Here is a 27,272-nt window from a genome sequence, read left to right as displayed (position 1 = left end):
AAGTAAAAGTAAAAAAATAAATAAATGCAGCGATTCCATGACCATTATTGGCCTCGTGGTCCTCTGTCGATATGGAGCATAAATGGTCAGTCTATTATTTTGATACATGTATTTTGTTTTTCTTTTAGTAGTTCTTAACCCCTTTTTGGTGATATTTCACGTTTTTCGGAACTGGTACCTTCTAGGGGGGTACCGCTAAATCATATTATAATTGGCATTATTTTAAATTTTATATTGGTTTATTAATTGGAATTAAAGTGCTAAATTATATAGGGGACTATCGGCTACTGTTTATGTCTTACCTTTACTTCCCCCTCCCTGTTTGTTTATTTTATTTTATTTTTATGTTAATTTTTCGCTCTACGTTTTTTGCCATACTACTGGCTTATGTCTTTTGTTGTATTTGTATTATCGGATATATATATCCTACATGCTATATATATATATATATATATGTGTGTGTGTGTGTGTGTGTGCGTGTGTGTACCTATGGAATTCGATTAATAAGCACTGTATACTCTCTGCATATGTAACATTCACAGAGTATGCCTTCTGCTAATTTTACGAGTACAGCACTGTATATATATATATATTTTTTTTTCACTCACTCATTCATCTGTTTTTTTCGCACACGCCAGGGGGGAAAGCAATGGTGTATAAAGTAAATTTAATACTCATTCATAATAATAATTAAGCTAAATAAGTAAGAATATAAGAGATTAAAACTAGGGTTAGTGTTTATGGTTTGTGTTCTTTCTCTCACACACTTACTCTCTCTTTCATTCTTCTGGCTTTCGTTTCATTTGTTCGACTCTTGCTTTCTGCTCTGCACTCTCTTCGCACCCCAACTTACTGTTATTCTTCAGTTGTGCAGGCCTATTCGCAAGTTTTTGCAGGTCATGGAAGAAGGAAGTGATACTGCTTGTGTTAGTAAATGTTTGTTAGTATATATAAAATAACCATGTATTCTGTCGACCAGTTACATTTGCTCTTTCACTCATTCCCATTTACCATAACACTCATTCACTCTCTCTTTCCCTCATGCTCGGTCACTCTCTCTTTCACCAAAACTGACGTTTATTCCCTTTTACCATAATTCATTTATTAAAAACAGATTCCACCAACTGCTTTGAGAAGAAAGTAAAACAGAAACTGCAAGCTTTGCTCGACCATAAATATATAGATGATCTCCACAAAAGATTGACGCCCCGTACCTTTCCGCATATATGAAAGCATATAAACCAGGTTTTATTACCTGACCGATTATAATTATTAGCGTAGTCTTCATTCCGTAATAAAACATCGAAATTATTAGTACAACTTCTCTTCTCTAGCAATATAGCAAATTTAAGATAATATAATAAAGGAAAACAGAAAAAACGTTTAACATACAAAAGCACGCAGTAATGTTTTATAATCGCTTTGATAAATAAAGATCTTATTAGTTAAATAAATTATAAAACTGGTTATAAAATTTGTGTTTAATATTGGTTTTATTAAAAAAGATCAAGATTGATTTCATTAAGATGTGCAGCAGTTCTGTTAAAATATTCAAATCTAAGTGATTTGTTTTAAAACTTTTTAATACTAAATGGAGGTAGACAGTTAAAGCTAATATAAGATTTCTAATATTTCTCCTGTCTTTCAGGAGGAGACCAAAATACTTATATCATTCCTTCCAATTATTGAAATTGGAATCTTTACCTGATTTGTAAACCAAATGAGATATGAGATGTTTGTACAATCTCCAGCAGATTTATATTATTCTTTCCTACGGAAAGAAATTTTACTAATATTCATCTCTTTTCTTTAAAAGAATATTAAAATATTCTTTTAATTTTGTTTAGAAATAAAATTTTTATTAATATTTTACCCTTTTTCCGAGTGTATGAAAAAACCTTACGCAATTCAGAAAACATGGATTTCTTGTTTGAAATTAGTGTCGTAAACTTAGGAAAGGTGTGTATATATATTAGAATACCTCAATTATATTTCAGTTTGCGGGCTTGTGTAATGAACGTATATCAGATGGTGAATGTAGAACAGAGTATAATAAATCCCTTGTTCATTATAACATTTAGATAGCCGTAGCCGAGTGGTCAGTGCAAGAGTGCAGAAGTACCTTTGGTGACCGGCGTTCAAGCCCGTGACCACTAAATATGGTGCTGTTTCTCGTATTCTCTCTACCTTGTGAACTCTTCTGACCCTGTGGTCATCCCGAAGTAAAAACAGAAAATTTATTTATTTTGAAAGTTCAAGCAGAATTCACTACCGCACGACTAATACTGTTATGGAGTCTGAAGATGTGCACATATTCTAAATTATTCTAACTTTAAGTAATATTTAATATTTACTGAGATTATATCGACAAAGTGTGAATGTTTATTTATTTTATTTTGTATAGATCATTTTAGGGAGATCGGTTCATCGCACTGCATTTTTTGATCCTAATTTGGTACGAGAACTGAAATCCATCGCTGATAGCGATCCAAATGCCCATTTTAGTACGTACGTGGGAAAAACTATGTGCTCAGATGATTTTTATGAAGGTAAGTTCGATATTGACTTTTTTCATTTTCTTTCATTTTTTTTATTTTATTTGTTTCAGAACCAGTTTTTTTTTCTTAAAGTTGGGGTACATGCGACAGAAAAATAACTTATGCGTGCATCTTGGTGGGGTAAGCAGCGAATAAAGACAAATCTGAGACCAGCAAGATTTTTTAAGGTTGTTCTGAGTCACATACTTTAGGCATATCTGAGAAGAACGTAGAGAAACAGGATTAAAATTCTGTTCTTTACTGATAAAGTGACCACTCGGTGTTCCGGCTCCTATGAAATATTATGCTCTTATAAATTATGGGGTTACAAATTTCAGCAGTTTGCAGTGCGTCATTTTTAATGTTAAATTGTTTGTGAACAAGTTTTTAGTACTTCTCGTTATCATTGAAAATAAAGAAATGTATGGAATTAATAGATTTTTGCAGCATCTGTTGTTGGGTTTTAGGAGGATCGGCAGCTAAGGCCATGTTGCTCCGTGTATATTGTCGGTAAATTGCGTGTTATGAGATCGATTTTCTTTTTTGATGGACGAAAACTCGAGTTTCCGGGAGGGAAAAAAACCATGCTACACTTGCCTAAGACAGATTAACTCAGCAATGTTGTGAAAAAGATCCATAAAAGTTTCGTCGCCATCGACGGGATTCGAACTCAGGTCTTTTCCACTTGGTGTGGAGAACGCGGCGATCCTACCAACTGTTCTGTCCACGAGGGCGCAATATCAGTTTTGTTAACTTTAGTGTGAGACCCACCATGCACTCTTCTGAAAGAAGAAAGAATTCCTGTATAGGTTCTTGTTAGAGGATTGAAGAGAGCTTGAAATATAACACATCCCAAGTCATGCTTAGCATTTTAACAGTTCCTTATAGCAATTGCTGAGTATGAGAGGATCGTGAGCGAGGTAAAAAAAAAAGGGAAAACAAACTTCATATTTTCTCTTTCTGCTCCTTGCTATATCATAACAGCGTTAGGTGAGTCGGAAACTGCGAGCTTGAGGCTACACAGACTAATAGATTAATAATAGCCGCAGGCAGAGGTGAAAGTGGTTCTTGTACTGCTTCTATTGGAATGAGCAGCAGCCTGGAAAACAAGGTTCCGGGGATTTCAAGGACTACTGGGAGTCATGGAAAAAGTAAATAAATGGGCTGTGTCAGGTTAACGAAGAGTAATAAGCGGTGCATACATACTTGCATGTACACTGAGTAGAAATAAATCTGGGATACCTACCTAATAACGGCTAGGTCCACCTTTTGCCCAGATAAGGGCAGTCACACAGCGAGGCATAGAGTCTACCAGTTCACGAAAGTGTTCCACAGATATTTCCATTCCTGCTTGCTGCGCCGCTGTCCATAATTCCGTCGTATTCCTGGGTGGAGGATCCAAAGCTCCAACGTAAGATTCTCCACAGAGTTCGTGTCCGAGGAACGGGGAGGCCATTTCATGGTGGTAAAATCTGCGGAATGCTCTTCTAACTATGTTCTAGTCAACACGTCTCTGTGGGGGAAGCGCATTGCCCTGCTGGAAGAGTCCATTACCCTGTGGGTGCACGATGACCATGAAGGGATGTAGATGGTCTGCAAGGACGGACACGTAACCTGGGCCTTTCAGAAATGCGTCCAGACGTACCAGAGGTCCCAACGTTTGCCAGTTGAACCCGCCCCAGACCATTACCGACGTCAACCTGCCTGAACAGTTCCTTGTTGGCATAGCGGGTGTATAGCTTCGTGCGGTTTCCGCCAGATACGCACCCTCCTGTCCGCTTGAAATAACTGGAAACGGGACTCATCGGGAGAGCAGAACCCGTCTCCAATCATCCAAAGTCCAGTGCCGATGTTCTTTCTTCCCAGTTGAGGCGTAGAGTCCTGTGTCATGATGTTAGCAATGGGACTCTGGTGTGTCGACGGCTTCCATTAAACTATTGCGGCTAATGATCGCCTGATGGTCTTGGTGGAGACGTTTCTGGCACATCCCTCGTTGAAGACGGCGGTGAGTTATGCCACTGTCGCTCTCCGGTTGGCTGAAATAATGCGAGACAGACGTCGATGGCCACGTTCATCTATCTTTTTCCGCCCACTGTGCTCTCCTCGATGAGATGTTATTCTGAAAATGGCGTATTCCCGATACAGTCTTGATACTTGACGAACGAGCTTAGTGCAATTTCTGTACCACCCGCGCGATAGTGACTCATGCATCGGGCACCTATTATTATTCGTCTTTCAAAATCAGTTAACTCACGACGTTTATCCATACTGACATCGAATTACCGTCTACGTTACTGCAGTGATACAGTGTACTTATATACCTGCCAAGCGGTGGCATCGTCCACTAGCGAGAGGGGTGACAGCGTCGCGTTGCCCAGGAACCAGGTCTCCCTTGAATTCTGTCGTTTCAGTATAAATTAGTGTGTAATGAAGTTACAAAGGGGGTTAGGCAAGAGAACGCAAATTACGAGAAATATTTGGCAAAAGATACAAAGACTTCTTTGTTTTGTGAACTCTAGTTAGTTAGTTAGTTTTTGGGAGCATTAGCAACTAAGGCCATATTGATCCGGGAATATGCGCTGGTCATTCCCTGACCTTTCCGCATCCCCCATATTTGGTGGTGACGGCTCGAACCCCAGTCTAATCAAGAAGCGTGTGCTACGTACTGCTGCTCCTTCCCATCTGGCTACGGAAGCGCCTTGTCAATTCTAGAAGGAAGAGGATGAATCAGATTGGTCCACATGATATTAATCGTTTATCTATTGATGATCCTGTTCAGATTATTGTCAAACTGAATGAGTATTTTGTATCTACATTCACACATGAGGAATTCTTTAGGGAAGTGGAGGCCAGAAGTTTATTAAAGTCTAACAGGATTTATTAAACTCTAGCTAAGTGATTTTGTAACAACCGAGAGGAAAGTAGAAGAGAAGTTATTATTATTATTAATATCAGTTTATTTCCGAAGAAATGTCCCTTTACAGCTATGCAGCTAGAGGACATGAGTTACATAAAGAGATAAAACATAAAATACAGTCTGCATTGTATACAGAGCCAGATACAATATACGGCCTTAAACAGCCACTGGTGAAGATACAAAAACATAAAGTTACATCAAGTACAAAAACATAAAGTTACAACAAATAAAAGTGCATACGGATACATCGGAGCGTGGATAGCGCGGAATCACAGAGAGGCCACCTAGAGCATGACTGAGGCATACATGTCTGCAAGGATGGAAGATCTGTAGGTTCTGTCCTTTCAAAGTTTCTCAACGTCTATGGCTAATCTATTAAATATTTGGAAGGAGTTATGTGGAAACATGTTGTCCAGGGAGGACATGCTACGCAGCTTCGATCTGTATGGGGAGGTGTTGGACTGGCATCTTCTCCTGTCGGACGGTCTGGCGATGATATCCCATATATCAGGTGAGCTCAGTTTTCCGGATAGAAGCTGAGAGAGGGTAAGAAGGTTCCTAGAGATGATGTGATACCTCCAATGAAGCGTATTAAGACTGGTGACCAGAACAGATTTTGAAACTGTAGGTGTTAGCCCGGCAACCCTATTTAGCCATTTCAAAATCCAGAATTCCAGGGAGAGGAACCTGGCTTGGTATGATGAGGGTGCTGAGGACCATATTAGTCGAGGCATATAAAGGAATTTGGAAAATGCAACGAAGAATGTATTTGATGATAAGGTCTGGGTTATGGAAGTTGGAGATCTCTTGTTTTACTGCCCATAAAGCCGAATATGTTTTCGTTCGAGTGGCATTAAAGTGAGGCAAGAAGGTGAGGTCTTTGTCCCAGATGACACCCAAATCCTTATGTTGGGTGACTTTTTTAACTGAAGAGTTCGCTATAATTATGTGAACATCATTATAGCGAACACAACTCTCTATCATCTTCTTGGTGATAGAGAGTTGTGAAGTTTTCTCTTTATTAATGGAGAGCCCAGTCGCATGAAGGTTGTTTTCCAGTTCATGTAGCTGTCGGTTGGAGCTCACAGTAATAGACTGGAGAGACTGGGGGCATTTTGTGAAGATGAAGAACTTAATATCATCTGCGTAGGTGGTAAAATTAGTACGGTTTGATAGGAAGGGTTTTAAAGATGCGGCGAAGAGGGCGGCAGAGAGAACGCCCCCTTGGGAAGCCCTCTGGAGCAGAGAATGTGGCGATTATGGTTTTGATTTCTGATCCATAGGGTCCTGGACTGAAGGAGTCTAAGGAGAACTAGAATATTGCCAGAGATTTGGAAGTAGTTGTACAGTATGGTACATAATGCATGGGTGGACAGATTGTCAAAGGCCGCCTTAATGTCGAGGAACACAATATCCAGTTGTTCTTTGTTGCTTAAGGTACTTTCAGTTCTGAACAGTGTGTCCAAGAGGTTGGTGATCGTGGATCGTCCAGGTAGTATACTATGGAGGTATGGAGGTTTGTGGCCGAACATGTGATGGGTTAGAGCAGGAAGTATGGCTTTTTCCAAGATTTTGAGGAAAGTACATCCTACGGAAATTGGTCTGTAGTCATTAGGCGATTTTGGGTTAGACTTTTTTGGAACTGGGGAAACATAATATGTCTTCCAGATAGTAGGGTAAACTCCTGTTACGAGCACGGAATTGAATGAGTCAAGCAAGAGGTCAATGATATATACACTGCATAGTTTAATCATGAAAACAGGGAATCCATCCGGGCCAGTGGTAGACTTGTTGGGAAGACTGTTGATGACCTCAGTAAGGCGTTCCTTTGGGATGGCTATTTTATCCAGTGATGTCTGGTTAGCTGGTGGATTAACCCGAATAAAGGAGTTTGGGGCAGGTAGGGGCTTAGTTTCGAGCCAGTTAGCCCACGCGAGGAAGATGTAGACATGTATAGTATATTATGTAGGACGGCACCTGAACGAAAGTTCAACTTCTTCTTTGTACACTGTGATGGTTACAGAGTACTATAACAGGCCAGAAATATGTGTAACGTTATGTTCATGCAGTGTGTGTGTGTTTTGTTGTGTTGTTTATGGCCGTTTTATCACCAGGCAGGCGATCACCTGGAAAGCCTGCCCAGTGTCCGTCTACACCACGGGGAGGTAGGTCACAACTGCGCATGAACCATGGCCAACCTCAACAGTCACTTCCTCGCCTGCAAGAGCACGCGAGGAAGATGTCAGTGGTCATGGGGGACTGTTGGTTCTTGTTGGTGTAGATTCTTTTCCCAAGTTTCATTCTGTGTGCAATCCAGTCGTTCTGCGCCTTCCTCTGAATGCGTAGGAAGCGTGCCCGATGTTTTTTATAGAGCTGGTAGTCGGCTAGATTCCGTGTTCTTTGCCATTTCCTGTATAGTTTCTGTTTCATGATGAAGGCGAATTTTGCGTCGCTGGTAAACCAGTTCTTGGTCCTGGGAGACAGGCGTACAGATTTGGAGGCCCCCTAACGGTCGATGTCTTTTAAAAAGTTAGCTAAATTGGTAAGCGTTTGATCATGATGGCCAGCAGCAATTTTTTTTCCAGTCCGTAGCTTTTAGTCTTTGTAGGATGATTTGAGGTTGCATATATTTTAATGAGAAGATCTTGAGTTGGGATTCTTTGTGGTCATGTTGTTCAAGTTGTCGAGGAGAGCATAGGCCTTCACTATCAAAGGAAATTGGGAGGTGATCTAATGCAAACTTAAAAATCGGCGTTGTGAGAGTGAGATGGTCAAGGTTATGGAATAAGAGGTCGAGGTTTTGATGTCGTCTTGTAGGTTGCGTATGGGTTATTCTAAGGCCTAGAGATGAGAAGGAGCGAACGACGTCCTTCATAGCAGCTTCGTGTCTTGGGGAGGGCATGTTGAAATCTCCTAAAACAAAGGTGAGCATGTGAGGCTTGAGGTGGGTTATAATCCAGGTAGTTAGCTCATCCCTTGTGTCGCGATTATGGTCAGGAGGTAAATATACAGCTACAACTTGAGTTCTCACTTCTTTGACTTTAAAAATTGCAGAAATGGCTTCAAAAGCAGGGGAGTCGCTGAGTTGTGCACACACAAGGTGATGGATGTCTTTGTAAATGATGGAGACGCCACCTCAGCGTCTGTGGTCCCTGCCGTTGCAAACATCTCTGTAATGGTGGGGAGTTGCCATTTGGGTGAGTTGTCTCCCATGGTTAAGCCAAGTTTCCTGGATACAGATGAAACCATGTTCGCCGATCAGGAGGAGAGATTGCAGAGGGGCAGATTTGTTAACAATACTGCGCACATTTTGCGAGAAGACCCTAATTGTGGGGCATGGATGGAGGTTTTTGGAATAGATGATTGCTATTGTAGAGGACGAGTAAGCAGGGATTGCTGAGGGGATGGCCATTTTTCTTCAGAAAAAGGTCTGATAAGTATGCCTGGAGGCCAGAAGTAGGGATCCAGAACTTTTTCGTAGGCAGAGGATGAACACCTTACTAGAAATGAGGCGTCGCCAGTTTGCCTGGTTTTAAGCTGTTTTACTTCGATGGGGACATTGTGTTCCACAAGAAACATTCTCTTTATGGAATCGGGGTTTGTTGAGGGTCCAAACCGGGAGAGATGTCATATTTCTCTGCGAGCGTCTGTTTACTGGGGTGAGTCTTTGATAATCGCTTGTTTGCTAATGTTGTTGGAATTCTTTGGTTGCCTTCTAGTGGGGGGGAATGGGGTGGGGCTCTTGCTTCTCGATACACATCTCTGGTCAGTGATTCTTGGTCATGTCTGTAGTTGTGTGGTACAATATCATCATTTCTTTCGTGAAACAGAGTCAACTTATTAGTGTGGTTCACTACGTGGATGGCTTTGGTTACTTCCTGTGGACGTTTGTCTCTTGGTTTTCTTTTCTTCTTCTGATCTCTATTCTCAGGTGATTTCAGGAACTTGCAGTTGTTGAAAATGAACATAAGAAAGGCATCTCGGGTAGATAGGTTATATCCAGTTATATTAAAGGAGGCAGAAGGAAGTAAGGCAAACCCTTAGCCATAAGTATGAGAACATCCTTGGATTCAGGGGAGGTCCGTGCGGACTGGAGATGCTTGGTGTATCTGCAGTTCACAATGGGAGATCAAAAGGTAACACAAGTAATTACAGACCTGTTAGTTTAACTTATGTTTCAGGAAAAATAATGGAGTCACTGGTTAAAGAAGCAATGTAGGATCATCTAAACAAGACTGCAGTTATGCTTCAGACATAAGATACGTTTGTTAAGAGGAAATCTTGCCTTACCAGTTTGATTGGCTACTACGATGTAGTCACAAATGATCTGGATGCAAAAAATAATTCTGATTTCAAATACTAGGATTTCTGGAAAGCTTTTGATACTGTTGCAAATAAAAGACTTGTATAAGTTGCAGTAGTGTGGCATTAAGGGCAAGTTGCTGCTATGGATAAAGTGAAGACAGAGTGGTAACTAATAAACACTGCTGTTCGTGGACCAATATTATTAATGGAGTACTAGGGTTTGGCGTTAGGCACATTATTGTTTTCTATATTTATCAATGATATTGATGAAGACATATCATGCTTAACATGATATAAGTATGAGATGATACAAAGGTTGATAGGATGGCTAATGACGGTATTATGCTACTACACCATTAAGCAGATGGGCTGAGAAATGGCAACTGAAGTTAACATTGACAAAAGTAAAGTACTGCCTATGGGTAGAAGAAACCCCAAAGTAAAGTGTACCAACTGTGTTGTGCTACATTCAGGATAGTGTAAAATGAAAAAGACCTTGGGGTAGTTGTGCAGTGAGACATGAAGTTCTCTGAGCAGTGCAGACAGTCTGCCAAGGCAGCTCAGGATGTTTTTAGTCATTATACAGGAATTTTTCTAGCAGGGATAAGGAAGTGATCATCCCCTTGTATAAGGCAATGGTCAATCTACATCATGAGTGCTGCATATACGTCTGTAGGCCTCATTTTAGGAAGGCTGTAGAGCTGCTGGAACCGAGTACAGAGAAGGGTAACGAGATTGATGAGGGGAACAAAGGGGTGCTCTTACCAAGAAAGGCTTCAGTTCTGCAAATTGCACCGTCTGGAGACTAGGCACCTCGGAGGTGTTCTGATTGAGGTGTTTAAGGCTTTCAATGGTTTGACAAGCTCAATGCTGGTGAAATTCCTCCTCTTGCTCAGACTACGCGCAATGAGGGGCATAAACTGAAATTGAGGAAGTACTGTTGCAGAATAGACGTGCAGTATTTTGTCTTTAGCCAGCAAGTAGTTGATTGCTGTAACAAACTTCCATCTGTTGTTGTTGTTGTGAAGTTTATAGCTTAAATAAATTCAAGGAATAACTGTACAAACTATTGGCGGGAATTATTATTATTATTATTATTTTAGGGTTTCCCGTAATTAAATACATTAACCCGTATTCGTGTATGTAAATTGCGTGTGTTCTCTGGTCGATTTGCCTGTTTTGCTGGACGAAAAAAACCCAGTTTCTGAGGAAAAAAACCTTGCTATCTACGCCTGAGACCGACTAACTCAGCCACGGAGTGAAAAAAGCCCACTAAAGTTCCTCCCGTCATCGACGGGATTCGAACCCGGGCCTTTTCCACGCGGTGTGGGGAGGACGGTGACGGTCCCACTGTGCTACCCACGCAGACAGTATTGGCGGGAATGTAAGTGTAAGTGTGTTTAGGGTCAAGCGGCACCAGGGGTTTCCCCCATCTCCGCGTAGTTTACATTGTGGTGTGTTACAGTACGCTGTAAATGCCAGAGATTTAAAAGTGTGTGGGTCTTGGATCGATTAGTGTCATGTACCGTTGTTCTTCTGGTCGTTTAGCCGCTAAACCCCAATTGGGGCCCAACGTTGCCCCACTTACCCCCGTGGAGGCAGACCAGGAACCCAGTAGCTTATATACACTCTAGCAGGTCCTGCCACCTAATTTCTTGAGATTTCGGTGGCTAGGACCTTAAAAAAAAAACAAAAAAAAAAAAAAAACGGGGGCAGTTAAGTTTAGAAAAGCCAGGAGAGGTTAATATGGTTCAGTTTTCAATTTAGAAATCGTTAATTTTGATTAGTTATGTGGGGTTTACGCTGGCGTATTAGTCAGAGTAGGGGGAAGAGACTGAAGACTGTGGGAAAGACAGAAGTATGGGTCGATAGGGAAGGCAACCCCAGGTGGTCAGTAAGGCATGCCCATGCCTCACCAGGCGAAATATATGGGGTGGTAGGGGAGGGAGGAAACAGGAAGAGCATCTCCTCCCCCCCTGCCAGGGAGAGGAAAAAAGGTACCAGGCAAGGGAGCTGGTAGAGATCACCATTTGGCTACATGGCAGTGAGGCTGCATCAGTCGTAGTGTAGTCATAAGTCCGGTAGTAGAGTCACTCGTGGGATAGTGTCCCGTCCAAGTTGAATGTCTTTGTTTTTGGATCTCTATCTTCATTCAGTATATTTGTCAGTTTCACTTAGGTCTCATATTTGTTGGTACATAGGCAGGGTTTCTTGGTAGACAGCTAGTAGCTTCCACATAATTTTCATTCCGGGGTGTGTCCTAAAGGATGTTTTGATTTATTATCTGGCTAGTCGTCTTTCACTCCTGGTGTATTGCATATAGTGTTCTCCTTCTTGAGAAGAGTTCTTGAGCGAAGTTGGTCAGGGCTCTGTATTCCTCGTCTGAATTCAGTAAGTGAAACTCTTGCCCTCTGGGGATGTAACTTATACTCGTGATTAGAATGCACCTGAGATCCTCGTATTGCGGACAGTCGTACATGAGGTGTTCCCAGGTTTCGATCTCTCCACATGTACAGCCTGGGTCCTCCACAAGGGCGAAGTCCATTAACTTTGCGTTAAAGGGGCCGTGTCCAGTTAGCAAGTATGTTGTTTGCAACCCCGGAAAGAACCAAGTAGGCGATTTTGGATAGATTTTTTCAAGTTGCGGTAAGAACTTATGGGTGATTGCCCCTTTGGTTGTTTCTGCCCACCTGTCCTGCCACACCTGCAGCAGGTGAGACTGAAGCCGGATCTTTTCTGCCTTATGGTTGTTTGTTGGGTCTATTGTAAATTCCAAGAAAGTGGTGGTTATTCCCTTAGATAAGTAGTAGAGGAGTCCTGTTCTTGCGATTTCAAGATCAAGTGGAAGTACTGCTGCTATCACCTGAAGCGCTGGGTTACTCACCTTTCTGCAGGCGCGGGTGGTAGTGAGGAGGATGGTGCGTTGAATTGCATCCAGGGTTCTCTTATTTACGACCAAGGCAGTTTTGTCATACCAGATTGCTGAAGCGTATGTAATAATTATTGGGAGGAAGGTTGTCTTGTAGTATAAGGCTAGGGCACGCTTTTTGAGATCCCAGTCTCGCCTTGTGACTCTAGCTACCATGGCAGAGTAGTTTCTGATCTTTTGTCTTAGGAATTTGAGATGTGGTTGGAAGGATAAGTTATTGTCTAGTATCACACCCAGGTGTTTTAGTTGACTAGCAAACTTGATAGTTGTCCCATCAATCTTAATCTGGGGTGGTCGTCTCAGTTGCACGGTTCCTTTCAGCAGCGCCGACAATGTCTTTGTCGGTGAAATTGTTAAGAAATTCTTCTTGGCCCCCTTTTGGAGTATCTGCAGGGCCTGATTAGCTAGGATTTCCAATTGGGCTCTGGAGTTTGCTTGCATGCACTGTCAAAATCAGGTCATCTGCGAAGGTCTGCACCCCCACTGCGCCTCGGTCCATTCTCAAGAACTCGTCAAATACCAAGTTCCAGAGGAGTGGGCCCAGTACAGACCCCTGTGGACATCCTCTGTGTACTGTTCTTGCGATCTTTTTGTATGGAGTGTTTATCTCAATTTTTCTTTGTGAGAGATAGGTTTCTATGATTTTATAGAGGTTGATGGGTACTTTAGCTTTCCTGAGTCTGCTCAAGATGCTCGGCCACCAGAGTGAGTCGAACGCCCCGGCAAAATCAATCGATATTACGAGGAAATATTTGTTGTCACAATTTTTGACCTTGTTAGTTAGGTTTCTGAGGGCTTCTGTTGTGGAGGATCCCGGTTTAAATCCAAACTGATTCCCAGCTAGGAGGCCAGCTGCTTCGTAGTGTTGGAGGATTCGTTTGTGCAGTAGCCTTTCAAATAATTTGCTAACTACAGAAAGAAGTGCGATGAGCCTGTAGGATTTCGGGCATTCTGATTTCTTAGTCGGACTCTTGATGATAAGTTTGATGTTGGCCGTTTTCCATTTTGTTGGGAATTTCCCTACCTCTGGGCATCTGTTGAACAGGGTCAATAGAAGTTGTGGTGTATATTCTATTACTTTTTTAAGTATTTCGGGTTCTATCATGTCTAGGCCGGGACATTTTCTCTTTCTTATCCGGGCGGTAGCAGTACTGAGCTCCTCCATGGTGAAGGGGGGCTCTATGATTTGTGTATTGTAGTTCAGGTTTTCTTGACAGAGATGGATTTGTTCCTGTAGAGTTGGGACCGTCGGTTCCTTGAATATGGCATTCAAGATGTTGTCCACTGATTGTTCCCAAGTTGTTGTCATTTGACCTTGTGGGGTTGGAAAATGTGTTTTTTTTTTTTCTTTTGACTGAATCAAATGCCACTTCTAATGCTAATAGCCAATTTTAGAAGAGGTGCGCCAGCATATTTTGTTCTGAAGAGAATAAAATCGGCTATAGTAACCTTCCTGAAAACAACATAATTAGTTTGTCTAATCTAAATTAAGCAGAAATGCATTGACAGAAAAATTAAGTGTTAATATAAATAAATTTTATTTTATTATTTTGTTATAATTCAGAAAGCCGACAGCAGTAACATGTCCATTCGGAGTTACGCAGATCGTAGGGTCGAACCTGCATTACGTGACAAGTATTCAGTTATACTTCCAACCGTATACTTAAGTGCAACTGATGAATCACACTGCCAAATTACAATGAATATTTTGTTTAATAGGCAATTGGTCAAATGTTCAAAATTATAGACCGTAAACTGAGACACTCAGTGCGACTCAGACACAAATGCCCACTTATTTAAATGCCTGTTTTTATTTTCAGGTCAGGGTCGGTTAGATGGAGCCTTCTGTAATTACACTCGTCAAGAGAAAATAGATTTCATGTATCGTCTCCGTAATGCCGGAGTTTTGAATATTGAAATGGAATCTTTAGGTTTCGGGGCTCTCTGTTACCAAGCTGGAGTTAGTGGTATGTAGCAACAGATGTTACTTCTAATGATATTATATATGATATAGTATTGCATGGTTGAGTGAGAGAAGAATATCGAGGGTTCAGTGTCCGAGAGCATTAACTACAAAATCATTTTGTAGTAAACATTTTTGTAATTAACCAAGAAAACTTCCATCTGTTGTTGTTGTGAAGTTGATAGCTGCAACTGTTGTGAAGTTGATAAATTCAAGGAAGAACTGTACAACTGTACTATTGGCGGGAATGTAAATGGAAATTTTGTGTGGAAAAAATCATTTGACATTTTCTTGGTTTACCGGAAATGTACCTATAGCCTAAGTTAATGTGTAAACTACTAGAGAAATACATTTCTATGATATGATATGCTTTGTTATTTGTATAAAGTTAAACAAAAATACAATTTTGTAGTTAACGTTGTCTGACATTAAGGCCGAGATATCATATGATATTCATAAATTTTCTAATCTTAATTATGTAGTACAAAAGAACTTTGAAAAATCTTACTAGCATCGAAGGATGCTATGCACTAGGTGAAACGAAATAAAATTATAAGGCTCTTTCATAGAGCATACCTAAATTTCAGAAAATGATTGATTAAATTTCTCTCTTCTCCAAAAATGTGTTTTGTCTCACCTGGGTTTTTCCACTACTCTGTTAAGTTTCAGAAATCATTAGTACCTTCCCAATGAGCTTATATGTGATTTGATATTTCTAATTGTAGTTATATCTATAACTATAGGAATATATAACTACATTTCTACAATTGTGTGCAGAATTTAAGGACTAGTCAGGTTTTCACCTGTAACTTCTCATAGGAGTGGCCTGGATATGGGAAAAGCATACCAAAGGAACCTCGTGAGGTACAGAAATGATGAAGGAAACAATACGGTACAGAGGGACTTTATTCAAAATGGCGACATAGCACTGGCTGCCATGATACAGATGCATCACTGCCAAAGATGGAACAAAGGGAAGAGGTGGTCCTCAGTAGGAGATATGGCCACCCCTAATGTCGATGCAGGCTTTGCACCGCCTGTCCATACTTAGAACAATGTTGTTGATAAGTTTTTGCGGTAATATCGTCCATTCCTCTATCAGCGCCATCTTCAGCTGGTAAACATTTTCTGGTGGGTGTGGACGTGCCGCTAGGTGTCTCCCCAGAGCGTCCCATATGTCTTCAGCCTCGGAACAGACGCACATGGGGAAGAATTACCTCAGTACAGTAGCGTGCACCGGTTACAGTTCCGCCTTCCATTATCTGGAGTTGTGTACGTCCATCCAAGATAACGCCTCCCCAGACGAGAACACCTCGACCGCCATATCGATCGCTTTCAGTGATGTTTGCGGGGTGATACCGTGTGCCAACCTCTTGCCAGATTAGCTGACGTCCAGAATCGTTGCTGAGACTGAATCTACTCTCATCAGTAAAGAGTACCTTAAGTAAAGATTCTGTGGTTGTAACCTTTAGAAATAGTGTTGGTTCTTAAGTTTTGCACACCAGTGTATAACTATAGAAATAACTACAAAGTTATAACTAATTCAGTGAAGTCAGTTGTAAGAATAACGTACGTAACGCTCTTATTGGTTTCGAAAAAGAAATGGGCAGTGCGCGATGTGTGCTGTTAAGCTCCTGCCCCAACTTTTGGTTAATATAAAAGACTTTGAATAAGTGCTGACGACTTGGATAATCAACAGGCTTCGAACATAATGGAAAATGAGGGACCTTATAAAAGATGAGCATGAAAATGTGCAAAGCGGCATGAATGAAACCCCTGAAAACAATTATTTAAGTTGTAATTAGGAGTTTGAGCAGCAGTATTAGCAGGTACTCATGGATAGACCATATGCAGATTAAATTAATAAAATTTAATTTAAAAATCAGAATCCATCCAGATCTATGTTAGCCCTTATAAGAGGTGAAAGCATCTAGGCAAAATTTTCAAACTAAATCCATGCACAACCTTTTTTTTTTTTTTTTTTTTTTGTCCAGTTGACTGATTTCACTGACATTACAGAAGTCTGGCAGATGTACTCCATTTATGTTGGATGAACTCTGTGAGAAACACTAGATTACAATCGTGAGAGAATTAAGGGGCAAATTCATTGCTCCTTGAAATCTTGGTATTCCAACAATACTCCTAGTTTATTTATTTATTTATTTATTTTTTTTTGTAAAAACAGAATTTACTAGCAAGATATTGCTTTTATTTTACTCCTTTTGTTTGCTTATTTTTGAATTTTGTTTACTTCAGTGTAGTAAACAAAGTGTGAGGTTTGTTTACTTCCATTTTAATAAATTTGTTGCAGTTGCCAAATTTGCTTTTGCTGTTTTGACTCAGAAAAAAAAAATTCAATTCCTTGTTGTAGGGCATAATCTCATTTCTTCAGTGATAACTATAGTTCAGCATTGCACTAAGTTTAGTTTAGGTTTACTGCACTCACTACTTCTGCAACATAGAAGAAAATTATCATTTAAAATAAATATATCACAATTATAAAAATATCACCAACGTATACAGATCTGCCTGATACCCTAATCAAGGTAGAACAAGCTCTCAATAGCAAGGCCTAATGGACATAGTCTTTCTTGACATTAAATAAGACTGTGCCAGATTACCCGTTCCTGCCCTGATCTATATATTGAATGTTTACTTCAGCGTCCCTGAGAAAATATTAACGAATTGATACAATTCTGAAACCAAGGCTTATGTTTCAGCAAGCCCTTAAGTGCAATGGCAGCGTTACCTGTTGATTTTTTCCCCAGGTAGCTCTGCAATTGCACGTAGTTACTGTCATTCGCCTACTCTCTTTGCCGCTGCGCATGAGCCATTCCTGGCCTACAACTGAACTACATGTTGTGTTTTATTTGTAATATATTGGTAATTATTAAGTGAGTTTAAAGCATTTAAGCCTCCATTTAAGCCATGGAGGCCAAAAAAAAAAAAACCACAGAATTTTTGACTTTGTATTTTAAGTGGATCTTCTAACAACCATTATTTAGGAAAAATTTGAACTTAAGAAAGATTACAAAATTTTAATTTATGTTATATTACAGATAGTATGAATCAGAGCTGTACTACTCAATATGTTCTACGTTGATAATAATATTAGTAAAATAATCAGAGGAGTTTACCTCAATGTAGTGCGTAGAATACATCCGTATGATACCCTCCAGAAATTAAAACGGAAAAAAACGAAAAAATCCACAATTTAACACAATTCAAATCAATATAAAACAATTAAAAATCAAATTAACCCAATTAAAAGAATCAAACGAAAATATTCAAAACGATTTTAATTTTCATTCCTGTGATCACGACATTCTGTCGAAAAGCATTGTCATCTTAAGGAAGGAAAATCGTTTTGAATATTTTCGTTTGATTCTTTTAATTGCGTTAATTTGATTTTTAATTGTTTTATATTGATTTGAATTGTGTTAAATTGTTTATTTAATTATTTATATTTTACTCTAATGTACCGGTAAGTTGTCGATTTTTTCGTTTTTTCCGTTTTAATTTCTGGAGGGTATCATACGGAAGTGTTATACGCACTATAGTGAGGTAAACTCCTCTGATTATTTTACTAATGTTATATTCATCATCATCATCATCAGCCATTTTCAATCCACTGCAGGATGAAGGCCTCTCCAGCAACTTTCCAGTTCCTTCTGTTTTAAGCACTGGCCATCCATTTACTACTCAAAAACTCATGAATTTCATCTATCCATCTCCGCCTTTGTCTTCCAGGTTTTCTTCTAGCTCCTCTTGGGTACCATTCTGTTATTTTCTTAGTCCATCTGTCATCATGTCTTCGAGCTATGTGTCCTGCCCAAGACCATTTTAGTTCTTTAGTTTTGATAAGAATGTCCTTTACTTGAGTTTGCTGCCTAATCCATGTGTTTCGCTTCTTATCTAACAGTCTGATTCCCAATATAATTCGTTCCATTCTTCGCTGTGTAGTTCTTAGCTTCTCTTCCATTCTTTTGGTGAGTGCCCAAGTTTCACTTCCATAAGTCATGGTGGGGAGTATACATTGATTCATTATTTTACGTTTCAGACAAACTGGGATATTGCTCTTCAGTATGTGACTATATTTCCTGAATGCTATCCATCCAAAATTTATTCTTCTCTTGACTTCCAGCCATTTATCATTATTACAGCTAATAACTTGTCCCAGATAAGTATATGACTCCACCTTTTCAATTACTGCTCCTTCAATCATTATTTCCCTTTCCGTGGCATACTTGTTCATCATTACTTTTGTTTTAGCCATATTCATCTTTAGTCCAAAATCCTTACTAACTGTGCATAACTGATTAAGATTTTCCTCTAATTCTTTGGGATCGTGGCTTATGACCACAATGTCATCTGCAAATCGTAAATGGTTTAGGTACTCTCCGTTCATATTGACTCCTTTCTGCAACCAGTCTAATCTTCTGAAAGCTTCCTCAAGGGCAGCAGTAAACAGCTTCGGAGATATTGTGTCTCCTTGTCGAACTCCTTTCTCGATTTTAAATTTGCTACTGTCTTTGTCTAGTCTAATAAAGGATGTAGCACTCTCATATATTTTCTTCAAAATCATAATATATGGAGTATCTATGCCTTGTCTTTCCAGTGCCCGGAACATTGCCTTATGCTGTATGGAGTCAAACGCCTTTTCATAATCCACAAACGCCAGGCATAATGGTGTTTTATATTCATTTGCTTTCTCCATTAGCTGTGATATTACGTGAAGGTGATCCATAGTTGAGAATCCTGTCCTAAAGCCAGCTTGCTCTTTCGGTTGATTCTCATCAAGTATTCTTTCTAATCTGTTAGTAATGACCCTTGTGAACAACTTGTAGATATGGGATAACAAGCTAATTGGTCTATAATTTCCAATTTCTGATTTATCTCCTTTCTTATGCAGCAAAACTATGATTGCATTATTCCACTGCTTAGGCATCACACCTTTTCTAATGCACTTTGTGAAGAGCCTTGCCAGTTTTAGTGTTATGTCTCTTCCTCCCAATTTTAACAACTCTACAGTAACTTCATCTTCCCCTGGGGCTTTCCGATTCTTCATTTTCTTCAATGCATGTTCTACCTCATCAGGAAGAATATCGGGTATGTCGTATGTGTTGCTACTTTGCAATCCATCTTCCCCACTGCTGGTATCATTCCCTCGCTCCTTGTATAATTCTCTATAGTAGTCTTCTGCTATTTGCATTATGCCTTCTCTGCTGTTTATAAGTACACCATCGCTATTCTTCAGTTTCAGTATCATTTGTCTTTCTGTATTACTGCTCATGGCTGCTGATTTAAATCCTTTGTTTTCCCTTAATGCTTGTTCTACTTTTCTTGTGTTAAATCTTCTTATGTCCTCTCTGAGTCTCTTTCTAATGGCTTTGCATAACTCAGTACACTCAATTTTCTCCCTGTCAGTGTTTTTCTTGCTCTTCATTTGTCGTCTTTGGTTCATCATGACAAGTGTTTCTTGACTAATTTTTTCTTCTTTGGATTTCTGTTTCCCTATAGGTTTCTTGGGCTTTATCACTTTCAGAAAGTTGTAATATTCCTCGTCGATATCTTGGTCCTGAGCAGTCTGCAGAAGCTCAAACTTGTTCTTAAGTTCCAGTACATACTGTTTTTTCTCCTCCTCTGTTATTTCAAAGACCTTTGTATTATTTACTCGAGTCAGTTTTTTCCTTTCCTTTCCTACATCTATATCAAGTGTACATCTTACCATTCTGTGATCACTTCCAACATTTACCTTATTCAGGACGGTAACATCATTCACAATATATCTTCTGTTAGTGAGGATGAAGTCGATTTCATTAGTTGTTAATCCATTTGGACTCTTCCATGTCCATTTTCTGTTCACCCTTTTCTTGAAAAAAGTGTTCATTACTGACAGTCCTTGAGATTTTGCAAATTCCACAAGTCTTTCACCTGTTTTATTTCTTTCACCAATTCCAAAATTTCCTATAGTCCCTCTTTCTGCGCTGTTTTGCCTTTTTCCAACCTTAGCATTGAAGTCCCCCATAATAATAGTGTAGTGGGTTTTCTGCTCATCTAGAAGACTCTCAATTTCAGTGTACATTTCTTCAACCTCTTCATCATCATGGCTCGATGTTGGTGCATAAATCATTATAATCTTTAGCTTGTACCTCTTAGAAATCTTGAATATTAGTCTTGACACCCTTGGTGATGTACTTTTGAATTCCAAAATGTTTTTAAAATCTTTATGGACCAGAAACCCAACTCCACCTTCACTCCTTTCACTGTTTCCATTGGTGTACAGCAGATTTCCACTTGATAAAGTTATAAGTGATTCATTTCTTCTTCTTGTTTCAGCCAAACCGATGATATTCCAATTCACATTTTCTAATTCCTTTTCCAGCTCTAATATCTAATGTTATATTACAGAATATAAATTAGCAAAGAAATTGTTGAAGATAAACATAAAAAAGGCACCGGAGGTGGACGGGATCTATCCAGTTATATTAAAAGAGGCAGCAAAGGAAGTAAGCAAACCCTTAGCCATAATTATGAGAGCTTCCTTGGACTCAGGGGAAGTACCCATGGACTGGAGATGTGCAAATGTGACCCCAATTCACAAAGGAGGATCAAAGGGCAACACAAGTAATTATAGACCCGTTAGTTTCACTTCTGTTCCAGGAAAATTAATGGAGACACTGGTTAAAGAAGTACTGCAGAACAGTACTTCTTTAACCAGTGCTTCAGTCATAAAACAGTACTTCAGTCATAGCTCGGATACAGCATGGTTTTGTTAAGGGAAAGTCTTGCCTGACCAATTTGATTGGATACTATGATGCAGTCGCCGCTCCTCCGTAGCCAGGTGGGAAGGAGTAACACTGCGTAGCACACGCTTCTTGATTAGACCGGGGTTCGAGCCCGTCACCACCAAATACGGAGGATGCGGAAAGGTCAGGGAATGACCACCGCATATAAATAAATAAATTTTCTGTTTATACTCCGGGACGACCAAACGGTCAGAGGAGTTCACAAGATAGACAGAATACAGGAAACAGCACCATATTCAGCAGTCACGGGCTTGAACCCCGGTCACTCAAGGCACGTGTACTTATGCACCCGCGCGCCTGACCACTAGGCTACGGCGGCGCAATGTGGCCTTAGTTGCTAATGCTCCTAAAAACCAAATAACAAACAATGATGCAGTCTCAAAAGAACTGGATGCAGGGAATAACTTTGATATTATATTTTTGGACCTTAGAAAGGCTTTTGATACTGTTGCACATGGAAGACTGCTGCACAAATTGGAGCAGTGCGGCATTGGAGGCAAATTGCTGCTATGGATAAAGGGATGGGTGAGTGGGAGAAGACAGAGAGTGGTAATCAATGGACACTTCTCATCGTGGACTAATGTTATTAGTGGAGTCCCGCAGGGTTCAGTATTGGGTCCATTGTTGTTTTCTGTATTTATAAATGATATTGATGATGGTATATCAAGCTTAATGTCCAAGTTTGCAGACGATACGAAGGTTGGCAGGGTTGTTAAGGGCACTACTGACAGTACGCTGCTGCAACAGGATCTAGAAAAGTTAAGCAGATGAGCTGAGAGGTGGAAAATGAAGTTTAACATTGACAAATGTAAAGCACTGCAGGCAGATATGAAATTTTCTGAGCAGTGTAGACGGCCTGCAGGAGTAGCTCATAGTGTCTTGTCAATGATATTCAGGAATTTTTCTAGCTGGAATAAGGAGGTGATTATCCCCTTATATAAAGCAATGGTCAGGCCACACCTTTAGTACTATATACAGGTCTGGAGGCCTCATTTTAAGAAGGATGTAGAGCTGTTGGAACGAGTACAGAGAAGGGCAACAAGATTAGTGAATGGAACAAAGGGTTGCTCTTATGAAGAAATGCTTAAATTTTGCAAATTACAGTATCTTGAGACTAGGTACCTGCGGGGTGATCTGATTGAGGTGTATAAAGCCTTGAATGGTTTGAGCATGCTCAATGTTGATGGAATTCTTCCCCTTGCTCAGAATAATCATTTGAGAGGGCATAAATTCAAATTGAGTTTAAAAAATATATGTTCGGAAGTTTGCCTTTAGCCAGCAGGTGGTTGGTTGGTGGAACAGACTTCCATCCTTTGTTGTGGAAGTTGATAGCCTAAATAAATTTAAGGCTGAGCTGGACAGGTACTTGGAACGAACGGAGGGGTGAAATGGGAGCTTTTTTTTTTTTTTTTTTTGGCTGATGCTGTATAAGCTTGCTTTCTTGCATCATATGCCTCTACTAATTCTAATGCTAAAGATTTTTCTTTTAGCCAGCGAATTGTTTTTTTACTGGAACAAGCTGTCTCCTCTGGTAATTGAGGCTGATAGTTTGAAGAAATTCGAAGGGCAACTGGCCAGTTACATACGTGAGTAAGGAAGTGCATAATTTGTCTGTTTTATTATCTACTTTTTCCTTTTTTTTTTCTTTTGGTCGTGCAGCCAGTCTCTAACTTCCTTGTACTATATGGAATAATGCATTACTAATACATTAATGCATTACTAATTGTATTAGTAATGCATTAACGCTGTAGTATTAACAACACTAATACATTAAAAATGGCATGGATTTGAATCCTATCAATAACACGAAGAGCTTTTATGGGATTTTTTTTTTTCACTCTGTGGTTGAGATAATGGGTTTCAGGCTTGAATGACACGGTTTTTTTGTCCGGCAAAACAAGCAAATCGGCTGAAGAACACGTGCAGTTTATGGATCTCTTACACATGGGCTGATGAGAGGTTAGTTCTCGGATGTCCAATGTGACAGTTTTTTTTTTTTTTTTTTTTTTGTACCAGTATCGTCGTATGTGTCGGTCAAAACAAGTTTATAGGTTTCGAATAGTCGCTCCTTGTGTGGATAAACAGGGTAGCCGGCAAGCTCTGTACTATTTCTGGAGAAATACTCTGTTACAGACCAAACTCTTAGAGATCATCCCACCCGTGAGAACAGAAAATCGCAAGGATCATCCACATATTTGCGCACTGATGGGGCGAACTGGTGCTCGTAGCCTTGTGAGTAACTTTTCTAGTCCGAAAATAGCTGGAACAAATCAATTCGATCCACTTCTGCAATTTCGCTGTGTTTTCAACATAGTTTGTTGAGAATAGTGCATTTCTACAATATGTTGGGCATAGACCCAGGAAAATACTGTGACGAGAAACCATGCAGAACACAGATTCTAAAAGAGACATATCCAACGATCCAGTTGTGTCAAGTGGTTGCCAGAAAATGGGGTGCCCCCATTTTCTGGCAACTTTCCAGTCAGAAATTTCTGGTCAGAAAGAAAGAAAGTCAGGCTGAAAGGCAAATACCATAAAATAGAGTTCGGGAGTTTAAAAAAAAAAAAGACTTTAATCGTAGGCTGTTCTGTTATCTGCAAATATTTTATTTTTGAATAGAGAACAGTGAAACGCTTAGATGATGATTTCTATGTATTTTATTTACATATTTATTTTAAATATGTTATTTGTGCATATTTCTGTGCGATTATAATTTTTATATATCTGCTCATAACGTTTTGCCTTGATATCATTAATAACCTATCTGTAATCTTGTGTAAGATAGTTTTAAGTCAAGGAAATTGGTATAGTATCTTCTCAGCCCACTCACGGTTCATGATGCCAATCAACATGTTTGGGGTTTTCATAAACAAATATATATATATATATATATATTTTATCTATCTATATATTAAAAAGTTTTCCTCCTAGTGATATTTATTCGAGCCAGTGGGAGAACAGGGCGAGGCAATTACGTCACTACAAATGCAATTAATTATTGACAACTGCCTCCATAACGTTCACTAACCTCGTGCATGTGATTCACTGTCTAACATTTTAAGGTCCATTGTAACGTTTTTTGTATATTAATGAATATTGTTTATTTGTAAATAATGTAGTTTAGCATTTTTTAAATATTTTAAATATTTGTATAGTTCGTAAATATATCAGTTAAATATTTTAGTCCTGCTCTTTCGGATGCAACAATATTCCTCATGCATTATGAAATCTGAAGCAAAAGGCCTTTTCCTAAGTGACCTATGTAAATGCAAGTAAATAATTACATAATGATATTGGCTGAAGTCCAGGGTAGTATACACCGGCAGGTAGTTCGATGAAAGCGAGAAGACGGCGATAATTGACAGGTGAGGGCACCTCCCTTTTCTGATAGTTTTGTGCCGTCGAGAAGGGGTCTTAGCTTAGGTAGGGTGTTTATCCCTCCATTCCGCTGTTTTAAAATGGGAAATGTCACTGCTTTCCCAAGCAGTGACATATGCCAATCAATGCTTCTCCGTTCTGGATTTTACCGTGATATTTATTTGACCTTGAGAATGCCGCTCATTACAAAAACACAGGTAAATTACATAGGTTATTTCCTGATTAGATTAGATTTAGATTTAAACCAGTGCGTTTCCACAGGGGTCTCTTTTACATAGAAAAGATTTGACTTACTCCGTATACCTCTACATTTTGCTCGCCCATGCACGCGTGCGCCGGAATGGGCGAGCAAAGCCCCCTAGTTTATTTATATATTATTATTATTTTTCCTGTATAACGATGAGATCTGATTGTGCTAAAAACGGGTATTAAATTATATGTTCAGTTCAATATTAATCAAAATACAGTTATGTACTTTTAAAAATACCCTATGGTAAAATATATAATTTATTATTACAGACAAATTAAAATTGTAATAATAGTAAAGTTTATCCAAAAACGTATTCGCTTAAGTACAACTGTCTTCGAAAACAGGTTTCTTTGCTAATCCAATCGAAGACCTCTGCACCTGCCAGAACCCTGGACAAAGAACTGGATTATATGCTGTGGAAATTAAATGTTCAAGAGCAGGACATTCCTAGGGTATGTGGCGCCTGGGTGCAAATTGAAATTTTGCGCCCCTCTTTAAAATTTTCTTCATGTGTGTAAGTTTCAGATTTTCAGGCGCCCTTTGAACGTTGGCACCCGGGTGCAGTGGACCCCTTTCACTCTCGGGACGGCCCGCCTCTGTTCAAGAGGATGATAAAATTAGTGAAAAGATCTGTGTGCCCATCTTTTACTCATATAAAAAATGTGCAGAGAGAGAGTTTGGAAACAATAAAAAAATTTACTTTTTCCATTTTCTTTCAGCTGCTGTGGTATGTGTGACCCTTATCGACCGTCTTAAAACTGACCAAATAACCGTAGACCAGGAAACCGCAGCAGAATGGACGAAACGGCCAAGGACCTTGATTTCTAAATTCATTAAAAAGCGTTTAGGATTGATTCCAGCTGAAGACGAAACTTAACAAAGCACTCTAAAAATATTAAAATATTTTTAGAGTGCTCGAAAGTATTCTTAAAAGTAAAAGTATTAATCGTACTCCAATACCAATTGCACAACGGTGTTTCAAAATTTTTTTTTTTTTAAGAATGGAATTCAGTATATTCAATATATCGAATATTTCTTGTGTGTAAATATCGTGTTTAAGTCCTAGATTGTTTGATATTAAATTTTGATATTTTATTAAGTTCTAGCTGGAATAAAGCGAAGTTCTAAACTGTTTGATGCAGTTTCAATTAATGCGCCACTTTAGTTTTCTTTAAATAATTCTTATGGGATTCAAAGAGTTGAGTTTAAACACCAAGAGACTTTTAGAGATCGTAATCGACTGATTGCTTTATTTACAGTGAAAAAAAATATGGAAACGACTTTGTCAGTTAATTTTCAAGATGCATAATTTCTAAGCTGACAGGCCAGCACATGCGGTTTTTTTTTTTTTTTTCTTTTTTGTCAATGATATACAGGATTTTTTTCATTATATCAGGCCACATCTTGAGTACTGCATACAGGTCTGGAGGCCTTGATGCTGATGGGATTCTTCCGCATACTCAGACTACGCACATGAGGGGGGGTGGTAATTCAAATTGAGGAAGGATGGTTGCAGAACAAATGTGTGGAAGTTTGCCTTCAGCCAGCGAGTGGTTGATTGTTAGAACCAACTTCTATATCTTCTTGTGAAGGCTGAGAGCGTGAAGCAGTTCAAGGAAGAAGTAAACAAACTACTGGAAAGGATGAATAGGTAAAATGGGAAGGCGTTTTTTTTTTTTTTTTTTTGCTACTGCAATATATTCGTTAAGTCCGAAAATGCAAAATAGACAAACAAGTACAGATCCAAAAGTAGAACAAAATTAGAGCTTCGATACTTGTTAATATTAAACTTTTATTACTGTACTGATATTAGAAGTTTTAACTATAACCTTCTAAAACATGTTCCTGATATACAGTATTTTATGAAAATCAATTTATTTATATAAATTAAGGTGTCTGCAAGAAAATGCATGATAACAAAATACAGTTAAACAGGTAGTAGTGATGAATATTCAAATATGCGCCAATACAATAAAATTATGAGCCTTTTCATCATAAAATTTGAAGTAGTAGTATTCATTAAAAGCGGAGAATAACACTTATGATTAGAGATACGAGAAAATAATCAAATATAAACTAATAAAAAAGAAAACACAAAAATGATAACCCTGAGAAATAAAAAAGGAAGATTTAACTACTTCAACTGCGTAATATTAATAGCCTGAAGTGACATAAAGGCCATGC

General features: G+C 39.2%; 1 protein-coding gene across 1 annotated transcript in view; it reads left to right on the top strand.

Annotated features, from left to right (window-relative positions):
* Window positions 1-25,965, top strand: part of LOC150084503 (uridine phosphorylase 2-like) — a 110,503-nt gene extending 84,538 nt beyond the window's left edge. Inside the window, exons 7-9 of the mRNA XM_090376267.1 lie at window positions 2,405-2,549; window positions 14,509-14,655; window positions 25,808-25,965. Of these exons, the coding sequence (XP_090232393.1) occupies window positions 2,405-2,549; window positions 14,509-14,655; window positions 25,808-25,965 (450 nt within the window). The remainder of the gene's footprint in view (window positions 1-2,404; window positions 2,550-14,508; window positions 14,656-25,807) is intronic.
* The last annotated feature ends 1,307 nt before the right edge of the window (window positions 25,966-27,272 follow it).

Source organism: Mastigoproctus giganteus, chromosome 6, assembly GCF_048544385.1.
Source record: "Mastigoproctus giganteus isolate SK-2022 chromosome 6, ASM4854438v1, whole genome shotgun sequence".
Classification (NCBI taxonomy): Eukaryota; Metazoa; Arthropoda; class Arachnida; order Uropygi; family Thelyphonidae; genus Mastigoproctus; species Mastigoproctus giganteus.
This window is presented reverse-complemented; position numbering and strand designations above follow the sequence as displayed.